The 27,722-nt window shown below is 36.1% G+C and overlaps 1 protein-coding gene across 2 annotated transcripts in view; it reads right to left on the bottom strand.

Annotated features, from left to right (window-relative positions):
* Positions 1–14,987, bottom strand: part of pls3 (plastin 3 (T isoform)) — a 34,122-nt gene extending 19,135 nt beyond the window's left edge. The window contains exons 1-3 of one of the 2 annotated variants that reach the window (XM_051127677.1): positions 14,876–14,987; positions 2,636–2,745; positions 80–243 (exon numbers count right to left, since the gene is read on the bottom strand). In XM_051127677.1, the coding sequence (XP_050983634.1) occupies positions 80–243; positions 2,636–2,696 (225 nt within the window). In that variant the 5' untranslated portion in view covers positions 2,697–2,745; positions 14,876–14,987. Of the gene's footprint in view, positions 1–79; positions 244–2,635; positions 2,746–4,892; positions 5,061–14,875 lie in introns of those variants that run through there. The other variant, XM_051127676.1, reaches the window with a different exon arrangement.
* Between the last annotated feature and the right edge of the window lie 12,735 nt (positions 14,988–27,722).

The raw sequence follows: 27,722 nt of genomic DNA, 5'->3' as shown, positions 1-27,722 counted from the left end.
ATGTATAATTATTTTCAGATATTAAGGAATGTATATGTCCCGCATCCATAAAGGAACAGAACGGTTTGCAGACACTTACAGACACAAACTCATCAAAGCTGATCTTATTGTCCTTGTCTTTGTCACCCTCTTCCATCAGTTTCTGAATGATTTCTCGGACTTTGTACCCCGGCAGGGGCAGATTGGCCTCTTTGAACAGGTCATGGAGCTCATAGTCACAGATAAAGCCATTGCCGTTCAAATCTATGGAGAAAAATCAAAATGAATGATTAAGTGTTGCATCAAAACAGTGGTGCAGTTCAACAGCTTACATAAAAAAATATTAAGAAACCACAACTACAAAGAAAAAATAAGTGAGGACATGTAATTTAATTAGTTCGCTAAGAAAAAAGTATCAGCAAAACCTATATACGTGTATGCATGTAAACAAAACATTTCGTAAACTAGGGCTGCACGATAAATCGAAATAAAACTGTAATCGCGATTTGGCTGAAGCTGCGATTGTCATGCAATCCAAATGCAATACAATCCAAATATTTCTTAATATTATCATATTTACGATGCATCCAAATGCTAAACTATTATTTAGTACGTAAATCATAGACTTTGTAGTTCAGTCGCGTTCTAATGATGACACAGTGAGGCGGGCGCACTGATGTTTGGTTCACTGAGTTTCATTTTGATAAAGTACCAACTGCACTGTCAAGTTAGTAATGCTAGAAGCCTGGACCTGATGTGTTTTGTGTTTGTGTGCGCCGGTGCGATTACTTCAATTTTCCTCACACCAGCAAAATCAACTTAAACAAAAAACAAATAGAATGTCACTTTCTGCCATTTGAGTTTCCTTTCCGTTACAAAAATGAATTGAAACTCATCAAATATAGGCTACGTTACGCGTCACACAGTTTTTCCCCTTGTCTATCAGTGAACTAAATTATATTTCAAGTATTTATTCCTTGTATGTATATATGTACTGCAGATTTTATAAACTTTATATGATTTTATAAACTTTATATGACTTTATATTAATTATATGATTAATTTTATATAGTATTTAGTATTTTCACATGTAGGTGGATTTTTTTTTTTTAATTTGTACTACTGTCTGTTTAAAATAAATGAAAAGAAACCTAGCATAGTAGATTTGATTTTGTTTTCTGTTGTATCGATCCGTGACCCTCGAACCAAGGAGCGTACTGAACCGTGACATCTGTGTACTGTTACACCCCTAACAGTTATACAAATAAATGAAACTTTATATTTATAGAATTTATGCTTATGACGAAAACACAGGACACATTTAAATGAACACACTGAACAATTTTACTGAGCTTCAAGCGATGCATTCTGTTGTTATCCACAAAAGAGAAGCAGCACAGCTTTAGATTCTGGCCAGAACAAGGTATCTTGCAATTTGCCAAATATGTGTTAGTACAGAATGCCTGTTTTGCTGAAAGCAGCTCACTAGGTTTGAAACAGCTGTTGTGTTATAGGATCTGTCTAATAAATCCTGTCTGCAATACTAAAACAGACTAAACAACATTAAAGGAACCGTCAAACACTTGGGTTTTTCTAGTATGTGCATTATAACACCATGACATTGGCAACAGTTCAGGCCTCAATTTTCTGCCCAGTCTGCTGGAGAAATCAGATAAATGGGAAAATGTAGTCTGAAGCACATTCTTGTCAAGCACCATGAAAAACATCCAAATCCAAATTCCACAAACTGGAACCAGAAGTTTAAGATCACACCGCACTGTACTCTTAAATGCACAGCTTACTGTAAATCTACTGACATACCATATTAATTCTCTACTGATACTCCATGTTATATTTAAACTCAGGTAGCGGCATTTATAACAAAATTCACTTCTGTACACTAAGAGCTCATGCAAAGCAAACCTGTGCTATGAGCATCAGCCAGCTGCACACAGTCATTTTCATTTTTAAATTTTGGTGAAATGGACTTTCAACAGAGGGACAGAAACCTCTCAGGTTTCATTAAATATCTAAAGTTTTTATGATCAACGAAAAGCTAATGGGTTGGGAATGACATAAAAGGACAATTTCATTTTTGGATGAACTAACACTTTAAAGAGACAAGCGCAGCTGAAATGATACAGAATACATAAAAATAATGACTTGAAAATAGATTAAAGTCCCATTCAAAGTGAACTACATGTTTGGAGAATATATATATATATAATGGCAGTAAACAGCTGCAGACAAGAGTCCATGAGGACGGTTCAAGTGCCAGGAAACAGGTGATGCCAAAAACTTCATGAGGTCAAATGAAAAACCCAGATGTCTCTCTGAGCAACACCAATGCAGACTGTCACCGGACAAGCCTTACAAGCAGTTAGGAGGACCGATAACAACATTGCAAAACAATCATTTCACAAAAGAGTTTCCCAATCAAAGCCAATGAATCCAAAGAATCCAAATGGCATTTGAAGATCTTACTAATACTAATTTTTGGCTTTGCACAGTGATGTAGCCGTTTTCATTCACGCAAAGAAAACAAAGACAAATCAGCAGAAATCACAAGATACATGAGGGAAAAAGACACCTCCACGGGCAGCTGCCAAGTAGTGATTAGAGTAGACAAAACTGGTCGGACAGGAAGAGCACTCACCGACTTTCCCGAAGGCCTCCCGCAACTCCTCCAGCTCGTCTTTGGATATCTTTCCTGCCATCTCCCAAACAACAACCTGAAGCTCTCTCAGTCAAATAAAGTGTGTCCTTCTGTGGAAAGAAGGACAAAAACTTTATTGTCTGAACCTCCAAACTGTGGTAAATGAACACTGGCGACTGTCTCCTGAGAGAGAAACCTGGAAGAGGGATTGTACAGTAAGACGATAAGACATGCAAATGACATGCAAACGTCTATCAAGCATGCAACAGAGTAGACTATATTTGGGCAAAATGTATGTTCGAGAGGGCGTGTCAAGGCAGGTCCTTTTGAATGCAACCTCACCAGAATGCAAGCAACGCAGTGACGTGATTCTTTGCCACGACAAAGATCGAAACACTACTACATCTATTTAAAGGCCTATTCACTGGGATTGGTCCACTGTAGAAACAACTGGAAATTAAGGCTAGCAAATTCAGCTATTGCACAGAAGAGAAGATAAAACAGATTATCTAAAAGAAAGAGACCAATCCACAGACAAAAGTCAAAGTCTGGATGTGTTCCTTTGAAAGATCAGCACCTTTCTTTTTATCAGTTATGAGGATATGTACAAATCTGAACAACAGATGCGTTCCGACCTGAATTGTCCTACAGTCGGCCTGCTTTAGTTTAATTGTAAAATTCAACCTAACAACAAAACTCTTAAAAACACAGGTTCCAAACAGAGTTTTTCCAACAATTGCATTGAAGAACGTTTTGTGCAATGGGAAGATTCCGTTGATGTTAAATGTTCTTGGAACCATAGATGCCAGTAAAGAACCTTTATTTTTTACAGTATTGCATAAATCTTATCACCCAAACACAATAAGCAATAATACACTAAACATAATACATTCAAACCAAAGTAAATATTTGTCCAGGACATCACATTAATTAATACAGTCCATTTAACTGCTGTATTATGGCACTGACCAAACATGTCACAGAGCGGCAATAAACACATTATGGTGACGTACCGTTTGAACAAAATAAGAACTGTTGAGCAGAGTCCAGCCACAGCCACTGAACCGAGAACACATGCAGCGTCTCAGCCTCACTCACCCTTGCTATACCAACTGACCTGAGATCTGCTCTTACATGTAGCAATCACAGCACTGCAGCACTATGAGCTGCCCAAGATGCATCTTCCTGTTCCTTACAATAAGTCATGATGAATCAGGACACACCCGCGGTGCATGTCAACATCTCCATTCCCATAGTTGTCACTCAAGCTTGTGTGTTTTTTTTTAACACTGTTATGTCATTAGCGGTGCAATCTGCAATACCACACCCCGGTGGGACAGCATAAAGTTATGAACTTCTAAAACGGTTCAAAAATAAGGTGATGCCAAAGTTACATAATGGTTAAACTGCTTATTGTGTAAATAACCCTCAAAGAAACTAAGGTTACTGGCTGATTTTGTCTCAAGGTCTACATTTGATGTCATCCTTCAGCTATTCAGAAAGCCAACATGGAAACTCTGCTGGAATTTTAAAAAAAAAAAGACAAAACACAAATGGGCCAATTCTCCACCCTTGTGGCATCCCTCTCACTGAGACAAAACTGTGCGCTATAAACCTTCAGTGAATCATCAGTTCGAACCGATTCTTCCACAATTTGTGCTTTAATAAGTTTCTTCACAATTTGAGTATAGATGCAGTCTAATTTGACTAAGGTTTGTTTACTTCCCAAAAAAAGTGAAGAGCAGTGTGACCTCATGGGACTGAGTCATGCTCAAATCTAAGCAACCAGAGAATCCTGTCTAGTCACTAGTTTTCAGCGTCTCTAGGGACCACCGACACGGCACGAGTGACTGAACAAAGTCGAAACCATTATTCAGTGTTTAGTTACAAAGCAAAGAAAAACTGCCACCAAACTGTTTTCTCTGGGTTTCGATTCAAAAACAAAAACCTGGCCATGTGCTCTACCACCCAAAATGGATTTACCAGTCTGACGAGATGCAAAAAAGCCCTTAATAATCTCACTTAAAATAACCGCCCTTTTACCCCAAAGCTGCTTCCTTCGCTCCAAACTGCAAACAGATGCAAGAAATCTCCACTCAAACAACAGAGAGCTTTTACAGATGCTGTGCCGTTAGCAGAGCAGCTGGGAAAAGAGACTCAGAGAGAATGCTTTTCCCCAGCGTATAACATTAATGCGAGAATGGGGGATGTAGAGGGAGAAAGGAAGAAGCAAAAAAAGAGAAATATAGAGACAAACCGTCCCGACGTGAGCTGAGAATGGAGCTGTAGGCACCAGCGGTCGCAGCAGTAGAGGCAGTACTCGCTCCACACCCTTCAAGGCTAATCTGAAACACCAGCATTCCTGCCTGCCTCACAAAGACCTACGGCAGCAAGTCATAACACTTCCTGACAGACTATGGGAGTAGCGGTCGGCGTGTCCGCCGGGGAGGGAGGAGGGATAGGCAGGCACAGACGGAGAAGGAGAGGGGGAGGGGAAAGCGTGCATGCTTTTCTTTTTTCTTTACTACCAACGTTTCCATCCCAGATGTACTGAGCAATGCAATAAAGTGGCGAGAGAAAAAATGGGTGGGGAAAAGCTCAATGCATCTCTTAAATCCACATACCGTCACTCGTTTTAAAACATCCTGTTGCTACTGGAGTAGAAAAATAACACAGTGGACAGACATATGCTGAATCACTTGAAACTCCACTGAATCACTTGGAAACACATGCTGAGCATGTGATATCTTTGCATGCTCAAGCAGAATGTAAGTCCAAATAAATAGATTGTGCTTTTCTATAGTTTAAAAATACATAGTGTAAGCGCAAAAACTGCAGCCATTAGGCTGCAAAAGTAAATAAAACTTTTAGTAATTTTCTTCCAGTCTATCAATGGGAAACTAATTTCAAGGACGTCTGAGCTGGAATATGTAACAAAGACTCATTCATTAGCCAAGGAAACTGGCCACATGAGAAACAACAAAACATTCCCAGAGACAAACCTTAAATGAGGGCATGATGACCTCAAAACACACCCTTACTGTTTCAGTAAATTAATCAAATTTGGCATCTGCAACATAATCTTATTTCTCAGCCTAAAGTACAAGTTGTTGGCAAACTGTGTGGGTTAGAAAATGGCTTTTAGTGCACTGCGAAGCATTTACTAGTGCCTAAGTTAAACAAGCCCACCTTCACATATTTTGGCAGCTAGATATGGCTCCTTGTTTGGAAAGTTAGTTGCATGACAACACAAACGTAAGTTCATTGACATATGACTGATCGCATTTAGATATTGACGTTTATTCAGCAGAAACTTGGCCACACCTTAATGAACAACAGTGTGTGTGTTTCACATGCAATGAGGTTAGCCAGTCTCATTTACATACAGCTATCTACACAACATAGACTCATTGTAAGACATGCAACCTACATTTTTGCAAAACTCCAAAAAACGCAACTTTACATACAATTCTGGCAATGAACACTGGTGGCATTAAAACACCAACAGCGTTGATTCCTTTTCACACAAATTATGATTAGAGGAGGAGATTAACACAAACTTATCACTTTTACCATAGTGCATGATTTGTAAACTAGTAAATTATGGAATTTGCTTCACATAAGTATGGCTTTTCTAAAGTAAACTTGCTCGGTAGCTCACCCGGTACAGCTCTGCAGTCCATGAAACATGAGTCATGATAAAAAAGATCAAAGACTTGCAGAAGCAAGCTAAAATGGCATCATTGCTTCTGCACATGTGTTTTTATCTCACTAACACTATCAATTAGGTTTAAGGTCGGTTTAGTGTAAGCGGTGAGTAGCAGTAGAGCATTGATCTTTTAGCGCCACTCACCAAACACTTGCAACAACCGATATCACCAAATTCACATTCATCTGTTCTGGATAAAACTGAACACATATTTAGAGCCGCATACTGGGCATTTTCATTTAGAGGTCCCACGAAATGTGGCCGAATTGGATCTTTTTTTTTTTTCTTATCACAGCCTAAGAAAAAAGCAGACCATCGGTTGATTTCTGAAAAGCTTAGACACTGTGGCACAAGCAATGGTATGATCACTATGGTGGGGCTATCTGTTTGTCTAACCAATGATGAAGGTGGGGGGGGTTATAAAACCTGTTTGAAAATAACCATTGAGTTTGCAGTGGTTGTGCATACATATCAGACTTTACCAAAAGCATTTTTTGACTAGCATAAAAAAAAAAAAAAAAAAAGGTCTTACAGGACCTTTCATGAGCTTTGCACACATTGCACTCATTACAAACATTTTTAGACAGAAATGAAAGGTTCCTTTCATTATGTCTAAATGTATTACCAGACCACAGAGGAATTCGATGAGATTTTGACATTCCTGAAGATCAGGTTACAGCACAGCAAAACACATCACCTGTTAAACAAGCCGGATCTTGAAGATCAGGAATGTTCAGTTTTAAGAGGTAGAGTTGTAGTTCTTCAAACTCCACCATTGCAAAATGACAAATCAGACTTTAAAGGACTCTCATCTCTGTTGTTTATAAAAGTAGCTGAAACCTGGCATCTTCCTGCCTGAGGAAAAACCGTGTGGAGTGTGAAGGAGCAGAACAAAGCCTACTTCAGTGCAAACAGTGAAGACAGGTGTTCACTTACATGTCCTTTTGTAAGCTCAAGCTGAACTGCACACGGGACATTTACTGAGGCGAGAGAGATATGATTTTATATTCTGTATGTGAACCAAGGAATAACAGCCTGGCCACCTGAACAGAAACAAGGCTCACATGTCAAGAACACGTCCAGGTCGTATTTCAACCCAAAAGAAAGAAAGATAAATGTAAAGCATTTATAAAAGGAACTTTAGTAAGCATAAACTATAACACTTACCTTTATAATATGAAAGTATTTATTTAATAATGTCAGATTTGTATCTAATTAAATTCATTTCTTTGTGTTTTTATTTAATTATTTTTAAAGTGTATGTATTGTTTCTTCATTTACTCCGTACCTAATTGGTGAACTTTGTTTGACTTATTCAGATTTAAATAAATAAATAAATAACATTATTTTCAAAAGTTACTGTAATGATTAAAAAAAACAAATAAAAGTAAGAATAAAAAATAAGAAGCATCAGAGAACAATGATAACTACTAATTATTACTAATAAAAGCCTCTGAATGCATTACAGTAAAAAGAATTCAATTTAGGAAGGAAATGTCCTTAACAATCAACTTTAACAACTTCCACAATTTTTATGCAAATACATATGACCTGGACCTTTTTACATAAAGCAGCAATATAAGCAACTCGAACAGAAACGGGACATTTTCACAGATAAATACAAGTGGAGGAACAAGAATGGCACAGTAAACCCGACACTACAAGCAAACGTACACTCCTAACGGCTCTGTGTAACACAATCTTTCAACCAGGCCCATTCAAAATATCAGCCTAAGTGATGAAATCAACCAACTGAATGATGTGAACTTTACCATTTCTAAACTTTATAAAGAACACTGATAACCTTGGGCTCTTTGCAGTATATTAGAGCAATCCAATCTGGCTTCAGAGTCAGACAATAAATTTGAGGAAGGAATAGCTGTAGATTGCTGATAGGACCTCTTCCCACCATTCAGTTCGGAAAGAAATGAAACAATGAAGAAAAGAAAAGAACATGAGGTCCAGCCAAGAGAAGAGCAATGATATTCACAATGTTCAGATTCACAAAAGTGGCCATTTGAGGTGAATGCGAGTTTGTGTAGTCAGACCAGGAGTGTTTAGTCTACAACCTCCACTGGTTTATCATAGATCATAAAGTATGAATAAACCAGTAAAGTGCTACAAACCCACATTTAAAAGACCCACTACCGGTCTGAAAATGTTGTTGTCATGTCATTCCAAACCTGTATGATTGACTGTCTTCTATGGAACACAAAAAGAGATGTTTGGCAGAATTTTCATACTTTTCCATACAATTTAAGTCAGTGGAGATCACATCTGGCAAGTTAAAAAAAAGACAAAAAGCTTCATACAAGAGAACAGTGTTTCTCCTAGGATTCTGGTTTGGGGGGGGTGTAATCAATGGTACGGTAACAGTTACTTTACTCTTTACTCTCTGTACATTTATTTCAGTGAAAAAATAAGTCCAAAAATCTAAATTTCAACATTTTGAACAGTAGGGCCCTACAATCATTTTCTTTTCTTTTCTTTTCTTCAGAAATTCTTGTATGTTTTTATTTTTCTGATAACTAAATGAAGGCATTAAACATTTATTTATTTTTAATGAAATGAAAATTAAACCCTTTTATTTGTTGCCAAACAAACAGAGGTTTTTCTGCTAAAATTAATACATGGAAGAAAAATTGTGTGAATATTCTGTTGAATGTAAAAAAAAAAAATTAATAATAATTGTAGAATTTTGTTGTAATATTTATTTTTTTTAGCATTTAATTGTTTTATTTAAATTTGCCAGAAATAGGAATATATAAACACCTACGTTATACTGTACTAAAGTAATACAAGACTAATACATTTCTATTACATGTTACACCATACTTTTATTTTGACAGGTTGCCGGTTAGTTTTTCTGTGTATACACTATGATATGATGCTAATTTTCTCAAAAAACTGTAAATTTCACATGAAGTGACTCTCACAGCAGCTCTGGAGATTAAGTTCATGTGTTCATGTCGTCTTATAATGAGACCCAAAGGCCGAAAACCACTGCGAGCCACTGCGAGTATGCTTCACTGTTTGTGTAGTAAACAAAACCACGTGGGGCCGCCCCCCTAATATAATGGCAGGGGAAACACTGGAGAAACTTCTCTTATAGGATCTAGTCTAACTGTAAGTTTAAGCAACAGCAGGATTTGCTACAAGTACAATAGATTCCAATGAATCAATCAGGGTTTGCTTTAAAAAGATCTTGCTCTAATTCAACTGATTTCTAACAGAATAAACAGGCAGATTTGTGAGAATCAGCCGACACAAGCAAAGTCTTAAAGGAAGCACAAGTCTTGCTTTCACACAGTCTGATTTGCTACATACAGGCAGCTGCACAAACACAGTGATTCTGATACTGAGGGCCATGCAGATAATGAACGCCACATTTAGGATATTAAAGTTTAGTTCAGATTTATCTGCAGTTCTTGTTCCAGATTAAACTTTCAGAATGTGCAACATTCTTCAAGCTATTTGTTTTTAGTCCCCCTGTAGTCACATTTTTTATCCCTTAAAACTGATCTTTGATCATCAAAATGACATATTTAAACGTTTTTTTCTTGTGAAAATAATTTTCTCCCATCTGACTCCGGGCTACTTTTACACCATTGCCGCGGGGCATTTTTCAAGTTAGCGGTTAGCGCTTAGCGGTTGTGCTCTATTTAATGCTCTATATACTCTATTTAATATTTGGTTTTGTGCTGATAATCCTATTGGTATATTTTGCATGCTAATGGTAGGAATCTATCTTTGACGTGATTGGTTACTTCGTTTGTGACGTAGCAAAAAAAGGGCTGTTTCAAACCGCATTTCTGGGAGAGCCTTTGGGAAACTACAGTTTTAAAGGGGTCATTGGATGCTAAGTTCACTTTTACATATGGTTTGAACATTAATGTGTGTTGGCAGTGTATGTACAAATCTACCCTATGATGATAAAAATCCATGCAGTGGTTTTTAATTAATCTGTAAAAATAATATCCCCTTCTTCAAATCGAGCCATTCTCACACTGACAGAGGCCACTCCCACGATAGTTGATTGACATGAGCTCTCACCTCAGACCAGCTGTCACAGTCCAGTAACTTTCCTTGTTTCGATGCCGAAGCAGGGATGTAAGTTAGACAAGAATATCTCCGATTGAGCGATTGAGGTGTTGTGTTGCTGGATGTAATAATGAACTTAGTGGTCGTCATTTACTCCCGACATCTGAGCCGCTGAACATGCAGTGGATTACGTTTGTTTGTGAAGGGAATGCGCCTCCCGATCTACATATATCAGTCTATGTTCGCGCGAATCATTCATGATCCAGCTTCACTTACAGCAGAAGTGTATATAAGCATTTTTTTTGTGAATCTTTGCGATCACCTTTCCTTATAACGTGGTAGTTAGGAAGTTTAGTGGCTAAACGCGGCTAAAGTAAACAAGGTCGTCATTCCACAGAGAGAAGAGAGGGGCGGGGTGAGCAGAGCTCATTTGCATTTAAAGGAACAACCCCTTAGAATGAGATGATTTTTGCAGAGCTCATTTTGACAAGGTAAAAAGGTGTTGTTTTACAAAACCATTGAGAATTTTTAATCAAAGTATATTAGAGACTTTTCATTAAGACCCTAAAGAATCATATCAACTTGTGGAAAATGGGCATCCGATGACCCCTTTAAGGAGAAAATACTCAGCAATGGTGTTGATTAATGGACTAGTACATGGTTTGTCTAAAAGCATATTAAAAACACCACATAGACAAATAAACAACACTACATGGGGACTTTAAATCCTTTTTTTCCTACTGGAAGTACTAAAATTTGCATTGTACCTTAATTTACAGATAACACAATAATACAGGTGGCGCAATAGAGCTACATGATAAATCGGAGATCACTGTACATGGCCTGTCTGTTGAACAATACAACACTCACGTATAGATGTGCACAAGGTCACACACACAGAACACCATCAATACACACAACACTAAAATATAGCAATAAACGTTTACTAATTAACAGAAAACGTAACACAAAACACCCTAATGTACATGACTTAAAATAAAAACATATGTTTTCACTGTAAATTATACAGCAATTCATATTTTGTAATCGCAAAGGCCAAAATACTTAAAGTAATATTACATACAATGCAATGTTAAATCACTTTTCACATTATATAGTAAGGAGTAAGGTAGCTTAAAATAACAATTAACAGGTTTTTACTGCAACTTTTTCTTGTTTTCAGTATTGTTCTATAAAAACATTAACAGTGTTTTTACCGTGTCCGTATTATGCAGCAACTCTACCAACCACATAAAACACCCTATGGTCATGGTGGCAACTGTTTTTAGAATATTTAATCATGTATTTTATTCTATTATTTCAAGTGTAATAAAGGTCTTATTCACGGTAAGAAAAGAAAATAGCACAAAAACAGAAAAAGCCCCAATAATTTTCTGACAGGACATTATCTACCAAGTTTACACAACACAATGTAATGCGTAATTCAAAAACACACCTGTGCAAAACCAGTATGGAAAATTTAACACAGTACATAAATCCTGTTTTTAAAGTGCTGTTGCATGTCAAGGCTAAAAGTTTGGAGGCTTTTACGAGGGAAAATGTGGCACAACTGGGGTGGAACCATCTGGACATCCCAACAAGTGAAAACACTGTGCCCAGCAGACGATGACAGATGAAAATTAAATTGTTTTCATAATAAGCCAAGACTATTAGTTATATGAGCACTACAAGAGACAGCGAGACACAGCGGGCCTGTGAAACATTAGTTAGGGAATCAAAATGGAGGCCAACTTTGAGCCACTGAGGTCTGTAGTGTCAGTAGAAACTACATATAAAAGGCATCAATACAGTAGCTATTTCCTGTAACTATCAGTACCATCAAGTAGACAACATTCACTCAAAATAATCAAGTTTCATTCAGTGTAATCTAGTCAAATGCTTGGAGGTCATGAGCAAACTTCCTCCCACCGAGATTGTTGAGGTATTTTGTCCTGACATCACTTTAACCTTAGCCTTGACAATGGCATCCAAACCACACGCTCCTCCAACGAAGTACGGCCGGGAACTGGTCTAACCGATAACATGTTCTTGTAAGCAGGCTGCAAGTAACACTTACAGCTGAAGAATGAAGGCCTTGGAGAATGCGAGAGGAAGAATATGACCACAGCATGACAGAACTTAGCATGAACGGTATTTCAAGGCCAGAGTCAGACATCGTGGCTTAGTTATGATCGGGAATGCAGACAGATTCACCTTCCTGAACCAATCAAAGATTTGGAAAAGCAATGTAGGAGCTCACATTCATCTTAGTCTCTGGATGGCTTTTTAAAAGTCAGTCAAAACCACACATTCCTATCCAGCCCAGCAATGCAGGCGGGGAATTGCCTCGGTTTAAGGAATCGCGTCTACACATCACATATGTGTTCACTTAAGCACAGACTGGAGGTGCGTTCTTAATATTCAAAATAAATATACTAATGTATATTAAATAAAAACATGGTCATTTTATTACATTTATTTACAGTTGTATATTTTATCATCAGCTTAAATTAGTAGTGCATTCACGTCATGTTCGAAAGATTGTACGTATGAGTTGAACGGACATGAACACCATCACAAAGTCATAATTGCAGGCTGAGTTTCTGAGTTGGAGACATGTCAGTGTGAAAACAGGACAGATGCAATTAGATAAAATAATTCTAATTATTATTATTTTTTTAATTTACAATAAGGCTAACTTAGCTAGTTCAAAATAGGGTTGCAAAAGGACAGAAACTTTTTTGGACTTTCAAAAAGTTTCCAAAAATGCACCGCCCCTTTGCAAACACCGTACAATTAGTATATATGATAGAACATAAAACAATTCAATTTATAGCCTTTTATGTAAACCTTATATTCCTAAATTGAATAAAAAAGCACATTCTTTATTCATCAATCTTGCTGAATTTTTGAAGAAAATCCACATTGCCATCTTGTTCTAAAATTGAAAACACATAAAAATGACTTCCCATCTTGTAAATACAAACTTCGCACAATGACTTGAACACACCATAATATGTAATAACTCAGTATGTATAGGGACGTTGTATGCATATAGTGCGTGCAGAATGCACATTTTCTGCACAAATGTGTCTTAAGTAACACAGGTATATTTGATGCAATAGCCAAAATTATCGATTTTTCTTTTATGCCAAAAATCAGTGAAGATATTTTGTAAACTTAATTTTTGATTAGTAATATGCATTGTTAGGAACTTCATTTGGAGAAATTTTAAAGGCGATTTTCTCAATATTTTGATTTTTTGCACCCTCAGATTCCAGATTTTCAAATAGTTGTGTATCGGCCGAATATTGTCCTGTCCTAACAAACCATACATCAATGGAAAGCTTATTTATTCTGCTTTCAGATGATTTATCTCAATTTCAACAGATTGACCCTTATGACAAGGTCCAAGGTCACAAATAAGACTGAAAAAACAAACAAACAAAAAACAGCTGTCAAAATATGCAGTGTAGGCTACAAATACGCATGGAATACTGCATCCCATAATGCAATGCATTCGTTTTTTTTTTTCTTTTTTAATCATGACAGCTAATATAAACCACAGTTAGAGCATCTATTCATTATTCAAGTGGACTGCCAAAATTGTTAAAGTTTTAAACAAAATGCACACTGCACAGTGCATACCTTATACTCAGTGATACGTCAATAGCATGCAAAGATAAACAACCTTCAAGTGATGTCACCACTACATTTTCTTTAAAAACTGCAGAAGTTCAGACAAATAAGCTATGGAGTAAATATTAAGACTGCAGTTAATATCAGTGGTTCATCCTCAACAAGTAGGGTGTACTCAATTGCTTTTTCCATGCATTACGTACACTGTATACTGCACTATATGCCAAGTAGGAGTAGTATGCTCTTCCAAACATACAACAAGGATACGTTCTTTCAACGTTTCTTAGACTGTTAATTATAGGCCTACTTTCATGAAGCAAAATACTGATAAAACAGGTACAAGTCTTAGCCATGTGATAATTTATCGCGAGTAAAACTGTCAAAGGGCGTTTCGTGTAAACGTTTTCGAGTTCAATGAGAAACACGTCACCTCTATTCTCTATCCTTCATTCATCAAACCACATACATATTCTTATGTAAAATCAATTACCCGGCAGATTTGCACTTTGACTGCAAAAAAACATAACACATGACCAGCCGTCTCCATTAAAAAAAAAAAAAAAAACAGACCTGATGAGTATCAACTCAATCTTGCTCGTCCAATAAGAAAAGAAAACGTTTTATATCAGAATATCAAAATGCAACGTAACACTTCACAATGCAGTGATGGAATGAAACATTGTCAACTTTTAATCACGCTCGTGTGAACGTTTGCAAGTCCACATGCAGAAATCGTCGGTATAAATGAAACATAAATTATAACAGAATGCCTCAGTGTTTGTAGAAAGAAAATCAACACAATCCCAAAAACCAGAAGTCTTCTAAATAGTTTTATAAGTTAAGTAACTCACTGTGTCTGTCCGTGTTTGTTGCCCTGCTGGCGTTTCACCCTCACACGCAGAAACACACTGAACTCCCTCAGTGGGCGCGTCTCAACACCCAGCGTGCTGCCTACCTAGACAGCGAACTTTGGCAGCATAGCCACAAACATAGTCAGCAGCCTAACTAAACACAATTTACGGCAATTAAAGACTCAAACACATTAAATCTTGCTGTACTAAACTCGGCAAGCTGATGAGATTTATTTTAACCTAACTAAAAGAAAAGAGGTTAAACTTAAGCAACAAACGAACGATCGATCGATCGATCGATAGATAGATAGATAGATAATTTTAATTAAAATAAAATTAATAAAATATATTAAATAATACCTGAAAATCAGCTCAAAAGCAGCTGCAAGTGAAAAGTTTTGCCATAACTGCGTTACATATAATTTATATAATTATCACACTAAAAATGCATTAAATATTTCACAAAAATCTTAATACTGAGAGTATAAAATCACTGTTCCTGTGTGATGCAGGAAAACTAAAACCTATTTAAATAAATAATAAACATTACTAATTTAAATAAGCTAATAATCTAGTAGCCAAGGCATCATTTCCCATTTTACTTTAGTGAAGCACTAAAATAACTAAAACTAAACACATTTAAACTGAAAACTAAACCTTAATAATAAAAAACTAAAGACTTTAAAAAAAAAAGAATTACTTACTTTTACTCAAATTAAAAAAATAAAAAAATAAAAAAAACATAAAATATTCAAATGCAATCTAAAATATTAAGAAAATTTGAATAGTATATGAATGACATTAAAATAGCATGTTGTCCAGTCCACTAAAAAGTACTATGATATGTGACCCTGGACCAAATAAAGGTCAATTTTATGATTTTTTAAGAGTTTGAAAATCTGTAACCTGAGGGTGCAAAAAATCTAAATATTGAGAAAATCACCTTTAAATTTGTCCAAATTAAGTTCTTAGCAATGCATATTACTAATCAAAAAATATTTTTGTTATATTTACTGTTGGAAATGTACAAAATATCTTCATGGGATATGATCTTCATCCTAATGGTTTTTGGCATAAAAGAGAAATCGATCGTTTTAACCCATGCAATGTATTTTTGGCTATTGCTACAAATATACCCGTGCTACTTAAGACTGGTTTTGTGGTCCAGGGTCACAAAAAGTAATGGTATCAGATGGTATTACTATACTATTTTATATATTGATTATTATAATCATGTACTATTGTTTTTGCATGACACTTAGCGGTACTTCAAAGGATCTAGCACTAGCATAGTATGTACAAAACAGTATGGTATAGAATTATACACGTAATACTTTTTGTTAACAGCGTTATTAATTTCTCATTCATTCATTCATAGCAGCTCTGCTCTGGCCGTCAAGGTCCACTTTCTTGCAGAGTTCAGCTCCATCCCCAGTCAAACTCATCAAGGTCTTCAGGATCACTAGAAAGTTACTGGCAGCTGAGTTTTTATCAAGGTTGGAAGTAAACTGATTTATAGCTTATGATCATCATTTAAAAATAAATAAATACAATGAATGATAGTTTTTCTTATGTTCTGAGCTGCTGACAGCAGTCTTTTTCTCTTGCCTTCATGCCGTGTTATGAGTCAGAGCCGTCTGTTTTTCAGGTCACAGCGGTTTTCTGGATCATAATTACAGACTCATATTCCAGAATAGGAGGAAATACCAAGGTGAGGAGCAAAAGTTATTATTAACAGCATAACTGTCCTGCTACAAGAAAAGCTGCTGTGTTTCCTGGAATTTCCTTCCAGGCGCTGATGGATTCTCTATAGACTTGTTAGATGTCCTGATAGTGTAGTATGTTAATTAAACGCTCAGGTTTAATAAGTGCACTGACAATCAACAAATCAAAACTCTATCAGAAACCACATTCCATTTCAACATCACACAGGCTGGAGCATGTCGAAAACACACACAGAGTAAATGCAACAGCGTTTATTCCTATTTGAGAAATCCATATTTTATGTAAATGGCCCGATGCAGTGAGATGGCTTGGCTTCAGCACCCATGACTAAACAGGGCAAGCAGTTTGGACATGTTCCATGTCTATTGTGTAAAATGGTCTATTTTAGAGACAATATTGCCATATATTTCATCATATATTTCATGTCTTTCATCATGATGCAGGGTGTTTCCTTATGGAAATGCATGAATGACATCATAAAACTGTTGCTCTGAAAAACAACATAACCAGACAAGCTGGGTAAGAAAACACTGAGCTGTTGAGCATATAAAGGGCATATTAAAGGTTTAACGGTTATACTAATAAAGTCTTTTGTTTTGACTCAACAAACACACTTACATACCTAGACAGTGCAGTCGCTGAAGAGTAATGTAATATTGAGCCACTGGCTGGAGACGCAGTATGTGAGAGACTAATAGTCACTCTGTGCTGGAAAAACATTTAAACCACCACAACATTAAAACCTCACCAGATAGATTTTTACATCTTTCGAAGAAAATGTGAGGGCTGTTTGCTTGTGCTTGGATGTTGTGGATGGTTGCTTACTGACCAAAAGACTCCTTTAAGCATCAGTCAAGCAAAAAATTCCAGTCCCTTTGACACCAAGACAAACTGAAGTAACACGACAAGTTATAAACCGATGTTTACAGTGCATCAAAAGTTAAAAAAACATTACCAATGAAATCATCCACAAGGTACACTGTGATCATAGCAGCGTGTGTTATGTCAGCTGTGGCCGTTTTCTTGTAATGAGTGACAGAGAATAGCAGATGTACCAGACGTCAAGAGGAAGAACAAATTTGGACACCTGTCCTGTGAGTAAACACTAAATAAACTTTCCTTTACAGAGACCTTCCAATGCATTCACATGCAGTATACAGACATCATTAACAGACCCTTTTCATGAATAGGTTACAAAACTGACCAAATCAAATATTACAGAAAATATTTATTTTAAGTAATGTTTGTAATTTTGCAATGTTGTTTATTTGCATTTGACCAAATTTACCAATTTTTCTCAGTACAGATTTGTGATTCGAGTTATGTGTCTAGCTACAAACAGTAAATAAATAAATGTAAAATTAAAATGAATAAATAAATAAATAAATAAATAAAATAGAAGAGGGGATCCTCACTGTCCACATTCAGCTGTGTAAATATGTATACATCTTTTTTATTTGAGTGAACTATAGTGTGGTCATGAGCACACTCTGTGTGGGAAACTTTTTTTTTCCTATTGGAATGACTGGAAATTGCAGATCAGTCATGACAACTCTCAGAGTACTTTGTAACACACATTTTATTAATGTAAATATAAAAGTAAATAGGATTGGTTTTGGCAGACTAGATGCTGCTGCTGTAACTGTGGAGTGGGTAGTGTTAAACCAACCAACCCATCAACAAACAAACAAACAAACAAATACAGAGAATGACTTTGCTGCTGCAGAGCAAAGTACTTGTCCTACTGAAGCCCAAGAGTAATTGATAGCAAAACATGCTGGCACAAGACAAAAGAGAATCCTGTAGCAGATCTAGACAGGTGGTGCTCGGGAGGAAGAGGACTGTATAGAGCATAGACCAGTAGTTTTCAAAATTATTTGAGAGCGACCCTATTTTTTTCTTTTTAAATTGACGCAACCCACCTATAGGGCCTTATGATTTCTGCGATGCAGAAAACGCAGATGGAATCACGCGGAATGTCACGGAATTTGTCAAAGTTTGAATGAATTAATTAAAAGTAGGTCATTACACTTAAATCAAACTGCAATATGGACTATTATTTTATCTTAGTATTGCATGTTCTGCGTGTCTCTGTTTTAATGAATGGAGCAGCAGAGCGGTTTTGTTTACTACACACACTGAAGCGCACGTGACACTCACGGTGATTTCAGCATCTGTCGTCTCACTAAATGAGGACATAAATACATGAACAATATCTGCTGAGAGTCACTTCATGAGCATTTGACCGTTCCATTTTAGGAAAACTAGCATTATATCATATACACACAGAAATGTAAAGTTAGGTTTAAAATAAAAGTGCGGTTTAACTTGAAGACATTGTGTCAGATATATATAACTACTATTACTACTATTACTACTACTAAAATGAAACAAACTTTATTTTTTAGAGTATAATCACACAACATTTCTTCCATGTTTTAATTTTAATAATAAATTCCCCTTTGTTTGCCAAAAAAAAAAAAAAAAGTTTGCTTAATTTTCAATAATTAAAAGATCATTTGAAATAAACATTTTAAATACACAACACAGAATTTCTGAGGGTAAAAAAAAAATGTCATTAGGCTATTTTAAGAATAGATTTGAATAAATTAAGTATGCTTTCAAATAATTAGACATGCTAAAACACAGAATTTGATGACAATAAAACATATGGTGAAAAAAAAAAAAAAAAAAAAAAAAAAAAAAACATTTCATAGGGCCCTAAACATGTCATTTTTGTTAAACCTTTGTTAAATTGATTTGAAATTGAAAAAGTTTTTAATACGTTTTTAATTAATTAGACCCACTCTTTGATTAATAACATTTAATTTAACCATTAAAAAGGAGTTGAGAAAAACTGAAACGGGAAAAAATGGAATCTAGGATAATTGAAATGGAAAAAACAGAATTGGAAAAAAATAAAACATAGGGCCCTACACATACATAAATATATATAAAGAGAAACAAAGAAAGAAAGAAGGAAAGATGTCAGTCATTATGATTTATATGCGGATGTCACTCCTGAAACTTGCAGCATGTACGCCACATTGGTCTTCTTAGCAGCATCAAAAACACCTTTTTTTATTTAAATTCGGAATGGAATATATATAGACAAGAAAGCACGCAAAGAGCGCTCTCTTAATTACTAAGCTGTCACTCATTTCAGTTTATCGCGATATCAGAAAATTCTGCTATAATCAGGCACAATTAATCTCTTATTTGTGACCCTGGACCACAAAACCAGTCAAAAGGGTCAATTTGTTGAAACTTTCCATTGATGTGTGGTCTTTTAGGACAGGACAATATTTGGCTGAGATAGAATTATTTAAAAAATTGAAATCTGAAGGTGCAAAAAAATCTATATATTGAGAAAATCGCCTTCAAAGTTGTCCAAATTAAGGCGAGCATAGATAGAAATTGCGATTGATTAGGCTGCAGAACTGGCGAAGATTTTCATGGCTGAACTTTGTATTGTTGTCAACATTTCAATTTATATAAAAATTGGTATTTAATTGTTTTTAGAGAACATGATATTTGCATGGTATTTGTGCAAGTAAGTTAACCGTTTCTGAAAGTTTGAGGTTTTCAGCTTTTCAGCTGTTATAAATGGGTCAATGTGGTTTGGAAATGACGTAGTATGTTATAAAACTATATATATATATATATATTAAAAAAACCTTCAAACAGAGCACAATGATATAAACAGCTTTGGGAAACTGTTGTAAAAAGCACACTGAAGTTTATCAAGAAATTCCTGTTCCTGTCTCTTTTTTTTTAAAATGTGGGTTTAAAGTGTAAATGATCAACAGAAACCTTTGCTGGCATGACGGGCATGGTTTCTGAGTGATGGTGCACATAGCGCCGTACGTGATTGGTTAGTGACACAGGTTTTATAGTTGAAGCTCTCAAGCACATCAAGAACTTCATATGAAACCACAACTGTTTGAGTGCAACAGCCTGCAACTCTACCCCGATGCACAAATGACTAAGTTTACACATAGTCCGCCCATTTTTTAAGGATTTACTAGACAAAGTAGCATCATTAAAATTTGGCTGCCACATTTGCTTTATATCCAATGCCTTCATCATCCAAGAAAGGATTCTTGACGAGCTTAGTTGCTTGTTTATTCATTACAATAGTTATGATTACTCTTTTTTGTGGTTTATATATGCAAACACTTAAATTACAATTTACAGAATATGATTCTAAAGTGCAAAGTTTTGTCTGCTGTATTTAGGGTCATCCAGAGCATATACACCAGCTCTGGGGCAAAGGTGAAGAGCTGGCATGCACAATAAAGGTAGAATGACTTCAGGTGACAGAATTCATTAACTTTTATTACTTCTAGTACCATTCCAGTTGTTTTGTGTGAACAGGTTATATCTATATTGTGTCATCAATTAGGCCTATATTGCTCAAGTTCTACAGACTAAAGTCTCTCAAGGAAGCATTTTAAACTTTTTTTAGAGTTGTGAAATATAAGCTTGACACGTTGTGAAAATAAAAAGCAGCAGTAAATGTAATCATTTCTCATCAGTCTCATTAAGATTAAGGCTTTCTGTCCTTCGGTGCACAAACACGATGAGTAGATTTGACTGTGGGCATCTATTACAATTCTTTTTTAGATAGGACAAATAAACAACTCTCAGGACCTTGAGTAGTGTTGGGGATGTCTGTTAAAGTTCATATCATAAAAAAGTCCACTTTGGCAGACATTGTACGAACTATAAATTACAACTCCATGTCAACTAACAGTCATTAGAGTAGTAGTAGACTGTCTGTTTAATATCTGCTAACACATATTCCACTGACTATAAGTAACTTTGTGTCAACTAAGTACACAACTAATTCTATTAAACCTTACCTAACAGTCTACTAATACTCTAATAGTATTTAGTTAACATGTAGTTGTAAAGTCACTTATAGTCAACTGAATTTCTAAAGGTTTTCCGTTAAAATAAAGTGTAAACAAAAAGTTAATTTGGAATCCTTTGAGAATTATCCGGCAAATACAATTCTTGAGATGTTTTTTACATAAAATATTGGAATATTGAATATTGTGATATGATGTTATACATGTGTTTTATATTTAAATTAATATAACATGTCATAGACAGCAACCCTAAATGTAGTCATAAATTGAAAATGTAATTTGTCCCTCTTACCTGTTCAGCTCTGAAAATGCCATTATAATGGTAGGGTAGGGTCAGGTAAAACACCCCCCTACTGTTTTTCCCCAAAAAACACAAGGTAAAATCAAGACACATTTTGAGAGTGATGTAGAAGTTTTCACCATGAAGCTTACAATGGTGATATACCGGAGAGAAAATAGATTTCACAGTAAATGATCTAATTTTCAGCGGTTAGAAAAAAAGTGTTTTAAAGTTTGTTGTTTTGTAGTACATCACAGTTACAGTCATGGCCAAAAATATCAGCACCCTTGCAATTCTGTCAGAAAATGCAACCCTTCTCTCAGAAAACTGTTGCAGTTGCGAATGTTTTGGTACTCACATGTTTATTTATTTATTTATTTATTTACTTATATTTTGCATTGGAACAACACACAAAAAAAACAGAGAAAAAAAAGTCAAATCTGATACAATTCCACACAGAACCCAAAAAATGCACTGGACAAAATTATTGGCACCCTTAACTTTATATTTGGTAGCACCCCCTTTGGAAGTGAAATCATTTGCTTCCTGTAACCATGAATGAGTTTCTTACACCCTTCTACTGGAATTTTGGACCACTCTTCTTTTGCAAACTGCTCCAGGTCATTTAGATTTAAAGATTGCCTTCTCCCATCTGTTGTTCTGAGATCTCTCCATAGGTGTTCTATGGGATTCAGATCTGCACTCATTGCTGGCTATTTCAGAACTCTCCAGCGCTTTGTTTGAAACCATTTCTGAGTGCTTTTTGAAGTGTGTTTCAGGTCATTGTCCTGCTGGAAGACCCATGACCTCTGGTGGGGATGCAGCTTTCTGACACTGGCCACTACTTTGCGCCCCAAATCAGATTTCATGATACCGTTCACACAGTCAAGGCATCCAGTGCCAGAAGCAGCAAAGCAACCCCAAAACATCTTTGAACCTCCACCATGTTTGACTGTAGGGACTGTGCTCTTTTCTTTGAAGGCCTCATTTATTTTTCTTTAAACAGCGCCATGATGTCCTTTACCAAAAAGCTCTACTTTTGTCTCATCTGTCCACAATACATTCTCCTACAAGGATTGTGGTTTTGTCACAAGTTTTGGCAAACTCCAGTCTTGCTTTTTTTTTTTATGCCTTTGTGTCAGCAGTGGTGTCCTCCTGTGTCTCCTACCATAGTGTCCCTTTTCAACGGATTGTATGAGCTGACACTCTTGTACCCTGTGTCTGGAGATCAGCTTGAATTTGCTTGGAAGTTAATTTGGGTTCTTTATCTACCATTCGAAGAATCCATTGTAATTTTTCATTAATTTTGCTCTTCCAACCACGTCTAGGGAGGTTGGCTACAGTGCCATGGGCTGTAAACCTCTTGATGATATTGTGCACAATGGACACAGGAATATTAAGATCTCTGGAGATGGACTTGGATGGACTTTGCTGTATAATTTACATTCTTACGATTTAAAAATAAATATTTTTCTTAGAAAAACGCATTGATTCGCTACAGGAGGCCTTTATTAACCCCCCGAGAATGAAGTTGTATACACCTAGGATGCATGGAGGGTGAGTAAATAATACGCTACAGTAGTGTTGGGTCCTATTATCAGCCTGCGAGATCACCAGTACATGATATTATTGTGCTAATGCATTTAATTATTTACATGCTTAATCTCATTGCCCGAAACCAGTTCCAGCATAAGGCTAAAAGCAGCCTAACATTATCAAAGAACATCATCACTGATCAGCCTAGCCTATTCTAGTGCAAGTTTATGCATTTACGCGGCAACTGGAGTAGATTGCGACTTCGGCATGTGTTTCGACCCCCTGTACTGCACACGTCTGCGGCGCGTTACTGCTCTGAAGCGGCCAATCTAGTCAAAGCTTGTGTTTATACCCGCCGCACTGCGGCTCGTTGAAGCTGCTCTCCGTGCTGCATCGCTAAAGTTAGGCTAATCCCCCACCTCATCCCTACACCTCCCCAACAATTTGAATTTCATTGGGCGGGATAATTTTTAATTTAATGATATTCTAATTGGCCGCGTTGTGACATCATTGCATGTGGAAAACAAACGTTGTAGTAAAGGTGCTCAGGGCTTGCCAGGTTGTTCCAGGGTGTTAAGTACACACTTTTTGTTGTGGTTCCCCTGATAAATTTGCATTCCAGGGGCTAAATATGGCGTTATTGGGGTTGCTTCAATCCCAACATCAAAAACAACCACTGACTTGGCATAACAGATGGTAGCACTCGCTCTCTGTGCTGATTACAACAGGCTTGGCCAGCTGACCACTCAGAGCAGAGTAGGCTTATGGAAGTGAGGGCACTTTAAAAAAACATGTGAGCTGCTCTTTACAATCAGCAATACAATCAGACAATAACCATTCATTATGCTCTAGGTTAAATCAGGCTAAAAAAACAGTATTTTTAGACTGGTCTGGTTCTAGAGTAAGCAAATGATTGAAAGCCTTGAGCAGATTGTCAAACTTAACTGTATAATGGATTGTTGTGGACCGTAATCTTATGTATGGTATAAAAACATACCATACATATTATATATTCCCATTATTAATGAGATACATTCTATTAATTATTCAGAATTTTATTTGGCAGCAGCCAATAGCCCTTAACTGAATTATCTAATGCACTGATATTCATAATTTTTCATAAATTCCCACACACAGTTCCTTTCCTAAGATTAAAATTTGTTACCAGTTAATAAAAGTCAACGTTCAACATTCATCTCAGCCCTTGCTAGAAGCTTCTCACATGAGAGATATATTCTTTCTTTAAGGAAAGGCAGGCTTGATTGACACCTTACTACAAAGCTGACATGCCTGATCAGGGTGTAGTCCCTCATTTAGTCAAATCTCATTTACGTTGATTCCCTGTACATGCAACGTTAACCTGATGGGTAACATGAAGCTGATCTAACAAGAACTGTATCAAAAGAAGCTGGTTTGGTTTTGTGGTCTTCACAAAGACTTATAAACTGTGGTAAGCTGTTATGTCTTTTGACCCACCCAGTGCATCATTAAAAAAAGAAAAGTCTCTGTCAGCCACAAAACTAAAAGCGTATTGAAGCACATAGCAGGGTTTTACAACAATAATATGCGCGGAGGGACGTCTGTAGACACCAAGACAACACAAACAGAGACGTGAAGGCGAGGGTGTGACGCTGCGTTTCATTCAAACTGAGCTGGACCTGTTTTTATCTTTAAATCATGTGTCTTTTATACCCAGTGTCCTGTGTGCCTCAGCCCTCATTTGACAGGTGTCCTGAAGGGGGAGTGTTCACAGCAAGACCTGATTTTCAGGATATCAGATGCCTTTAATTACGTTGCAGTTGCGCGAGTATATTATTTGCTGTGCTTCATTCGTGCGGTTTGTGTGGGTTATTCAGTGCGCAGTGGGATTGATGAATTCTCCTGCTAGCGGTTTGACTGCGCTTTTGTACACAAACCTGCTAAAAGCATTTGCACAATTTTTTCCTTCCTCACAAATGTGCTTGGCACGATTCGCTGCCTTCCGAACAAGCACCAAACAAGCCATTTCATTCGTGGCTAAAGGAAAGGCTGGAAGAGATTATGTCATACAGGAAGAGCTCTCAGAAAATGCTACCTTAAAAAGAGCTTTTCTGCACATCTCAACAATGCAGGCAGGAATTTTAACGCCGCCCCAATCCCTGAGGGCTTGTTTCACACAACAGAAGAGCACTGTACAGCCTCGACCTTTGGCTATTTGGACACCTGAGAGACTTTCTATTTATTTCTATATTTTATAGATTTTCTGTAACAATATTCAAACTACCTTAGAAATAAAATGAATTCACTTGAGAAGCAAAATTTTGCTGTACATTAGGGATAGTTTTCAATGTATCTTATATTATTAAGTTTATTGTCGGGAAGAGATCTCTGTCTCTTTGAAGTAAAAGCTTTCCTAAAATGTTATTAGATTTATGTTCCATTCATTGTCAGTAACAACGTGAAGTGCATTAAACATTAGATTATTAAGGTTTTCTAGACTGCGGGTTGAATTTAATGAAAAGCTAATGATTAATCAAGTCCTGAAAATGTCAAATTAAACTAAATCGTTTAAAAATAGCATCAATCAAAATAAAAGATTTACTAAAAAAATAAATAATTGTTTACCTGCATACCACGTGACCATTAACCAACAAAGACGCAGTGAACATGCAAATCTGATACTTTATTATTAAAATATTTATTTTAAAATCTGTTTTTTTTTGTGCATTTTAATGTTTGAAAGACAAACAAAAAAAAGAAAGAAAGAAAAAAGAAAAGAAAAGAAAAAGAAATCACAGTAATGCAAGTTTATATAACCCATTGAGTGATAATTCAATTAATTAAAAATAATAAATAAATAAATAAAAAAAATCAATGTGGTTATCAGTAGTTGATGCAGTGTTGAAACACTTCTTAAACCTGAATTGATTTTTGTAAATCTAATGGTCAAATGCTGTATGGCCAACTGACTAGTGACTTGTATTTGAGTGAATGTCCACAAACCTGGGATACTTTCTAAATGTATATAAGCAGTATAAGCTATTTTAGAAAGGAACATTTAAATATTTAAAAAGAGGAAATAGGGAGAATCAATAAATGATGAATCATTCAGTGCTACTATGTGAATAATATGGTATCATGTCATCAATAAGAAAGTAACTGCAGTCTGATTACGAGCATTTTAAAATGTAATTTAATCTACTTAACTTTTGGAATCTGATTATGTAATCCAGATTACATGTAATCAGTTACTACCCAGCTCTGCTTCAAAATCATATTTTAAATAATTTCTGTATAAATACATAAAAATAATAATAAAATAAAACAATAATCCTAATGACATATGCTTGAAACTTCTATATATTGATGCTGCATGTATACGCTGGTGTGTGCATCTCATACAGTAACAGTGGTTATTTGTGTGGTGCGTGGAGAGCTGCACACATTTAGCATGGGCAGCGTCCCTGTGAGGAACAATGTGTGCCTTCAGCACGGGAAACACCCGCTGCTCACTACCGAGAGCACTCAGGGTTGGCCTTATATGGAGCTAAAGACAACGTCTGGCCTGATTGGCTCCTTGACATCTAAACCAGAACGTGTGGATGTGCAGCGGCAAATGACCTGAGCACACCTGTTAAGGCATGTAAATCAAAAAGGACAACACAATGAGAAAGGATTGTTTCAGTTGTGTAATCCTAATCATTTACCTACTCTGACAGACATTACAAGACGAAAACAGGGAAAAATTAGGGATGCCTTTGAATGCAGGCAAAAGAACAATAAAAATGTCATGATTACTAAATAAAACAGAAGTTCTGCCCATATTCATGATGTGGGTGGTACATCTTATATTTTCATCTTATTTTTTTTCTTATATCCTGTTTACATATGTTTTCTCTTTATCATGTTATGACAGCGGTTAAAACTAAGCTAATTTGGTTGAATGTACATTAGGAATTATGGTTGGTGAAAATAGAAAAAAAAAAAAAAAAAAAAAATCAGAGAGGTCGTTTGCTATTCCATGACTCATCGTTTCTTAATCGTTATTCAATATGGAAATGTTTAGAGAGACAGCACTGACCCCTGCTGGACAGACAATGAAAATATCATTAAAAAACATTTAAATCGAATGCATTTTTGCAAATCCAGAGGGACTTGCAAAAATGTTTTAGACTCACATGAGGCGATCAGCAGATGTGCTAGAAAATAAGCGCTACTACTATGTGAAACAGTAAACACTACATAATATACTAATAGCATGCATAAAAATAGTAATCTTAAGGATTATGTGTGTAGATTAACACAGATCTCCGAGGTAAAAAAAAAAAAACGTAAAAACGCAGTTATTTTGCATTTAAATGACTTTCATGTATAAATGCAGTAAAAGCTGGAAGGTATAATTTCTTACATTCTTTTTAAGAAACACTTTATATTAGACAAATTTTGTAATCAA

Source organism: Labeo rohita, chromosome 14, assembly GCF_022985175.1.
Source record: "Labeo rohita strain BAU-BD-2019 chromosome 14, IGBB_LRoh.1.0, whole genome shotgun sequence".
Classification (NCBI taxonomy): domain Eukaryota; kingdom Metazoa; phylum Chordata; class Actinopteri; order Cypriniformes; family Cyprinidae; genus Labeo; species Labeo rohita.
The sequence above is the reverse complement of the archived record's forward strand: the minus strand, read 5'-3'. Positions and strand labels throughout refer to the sequence as shown.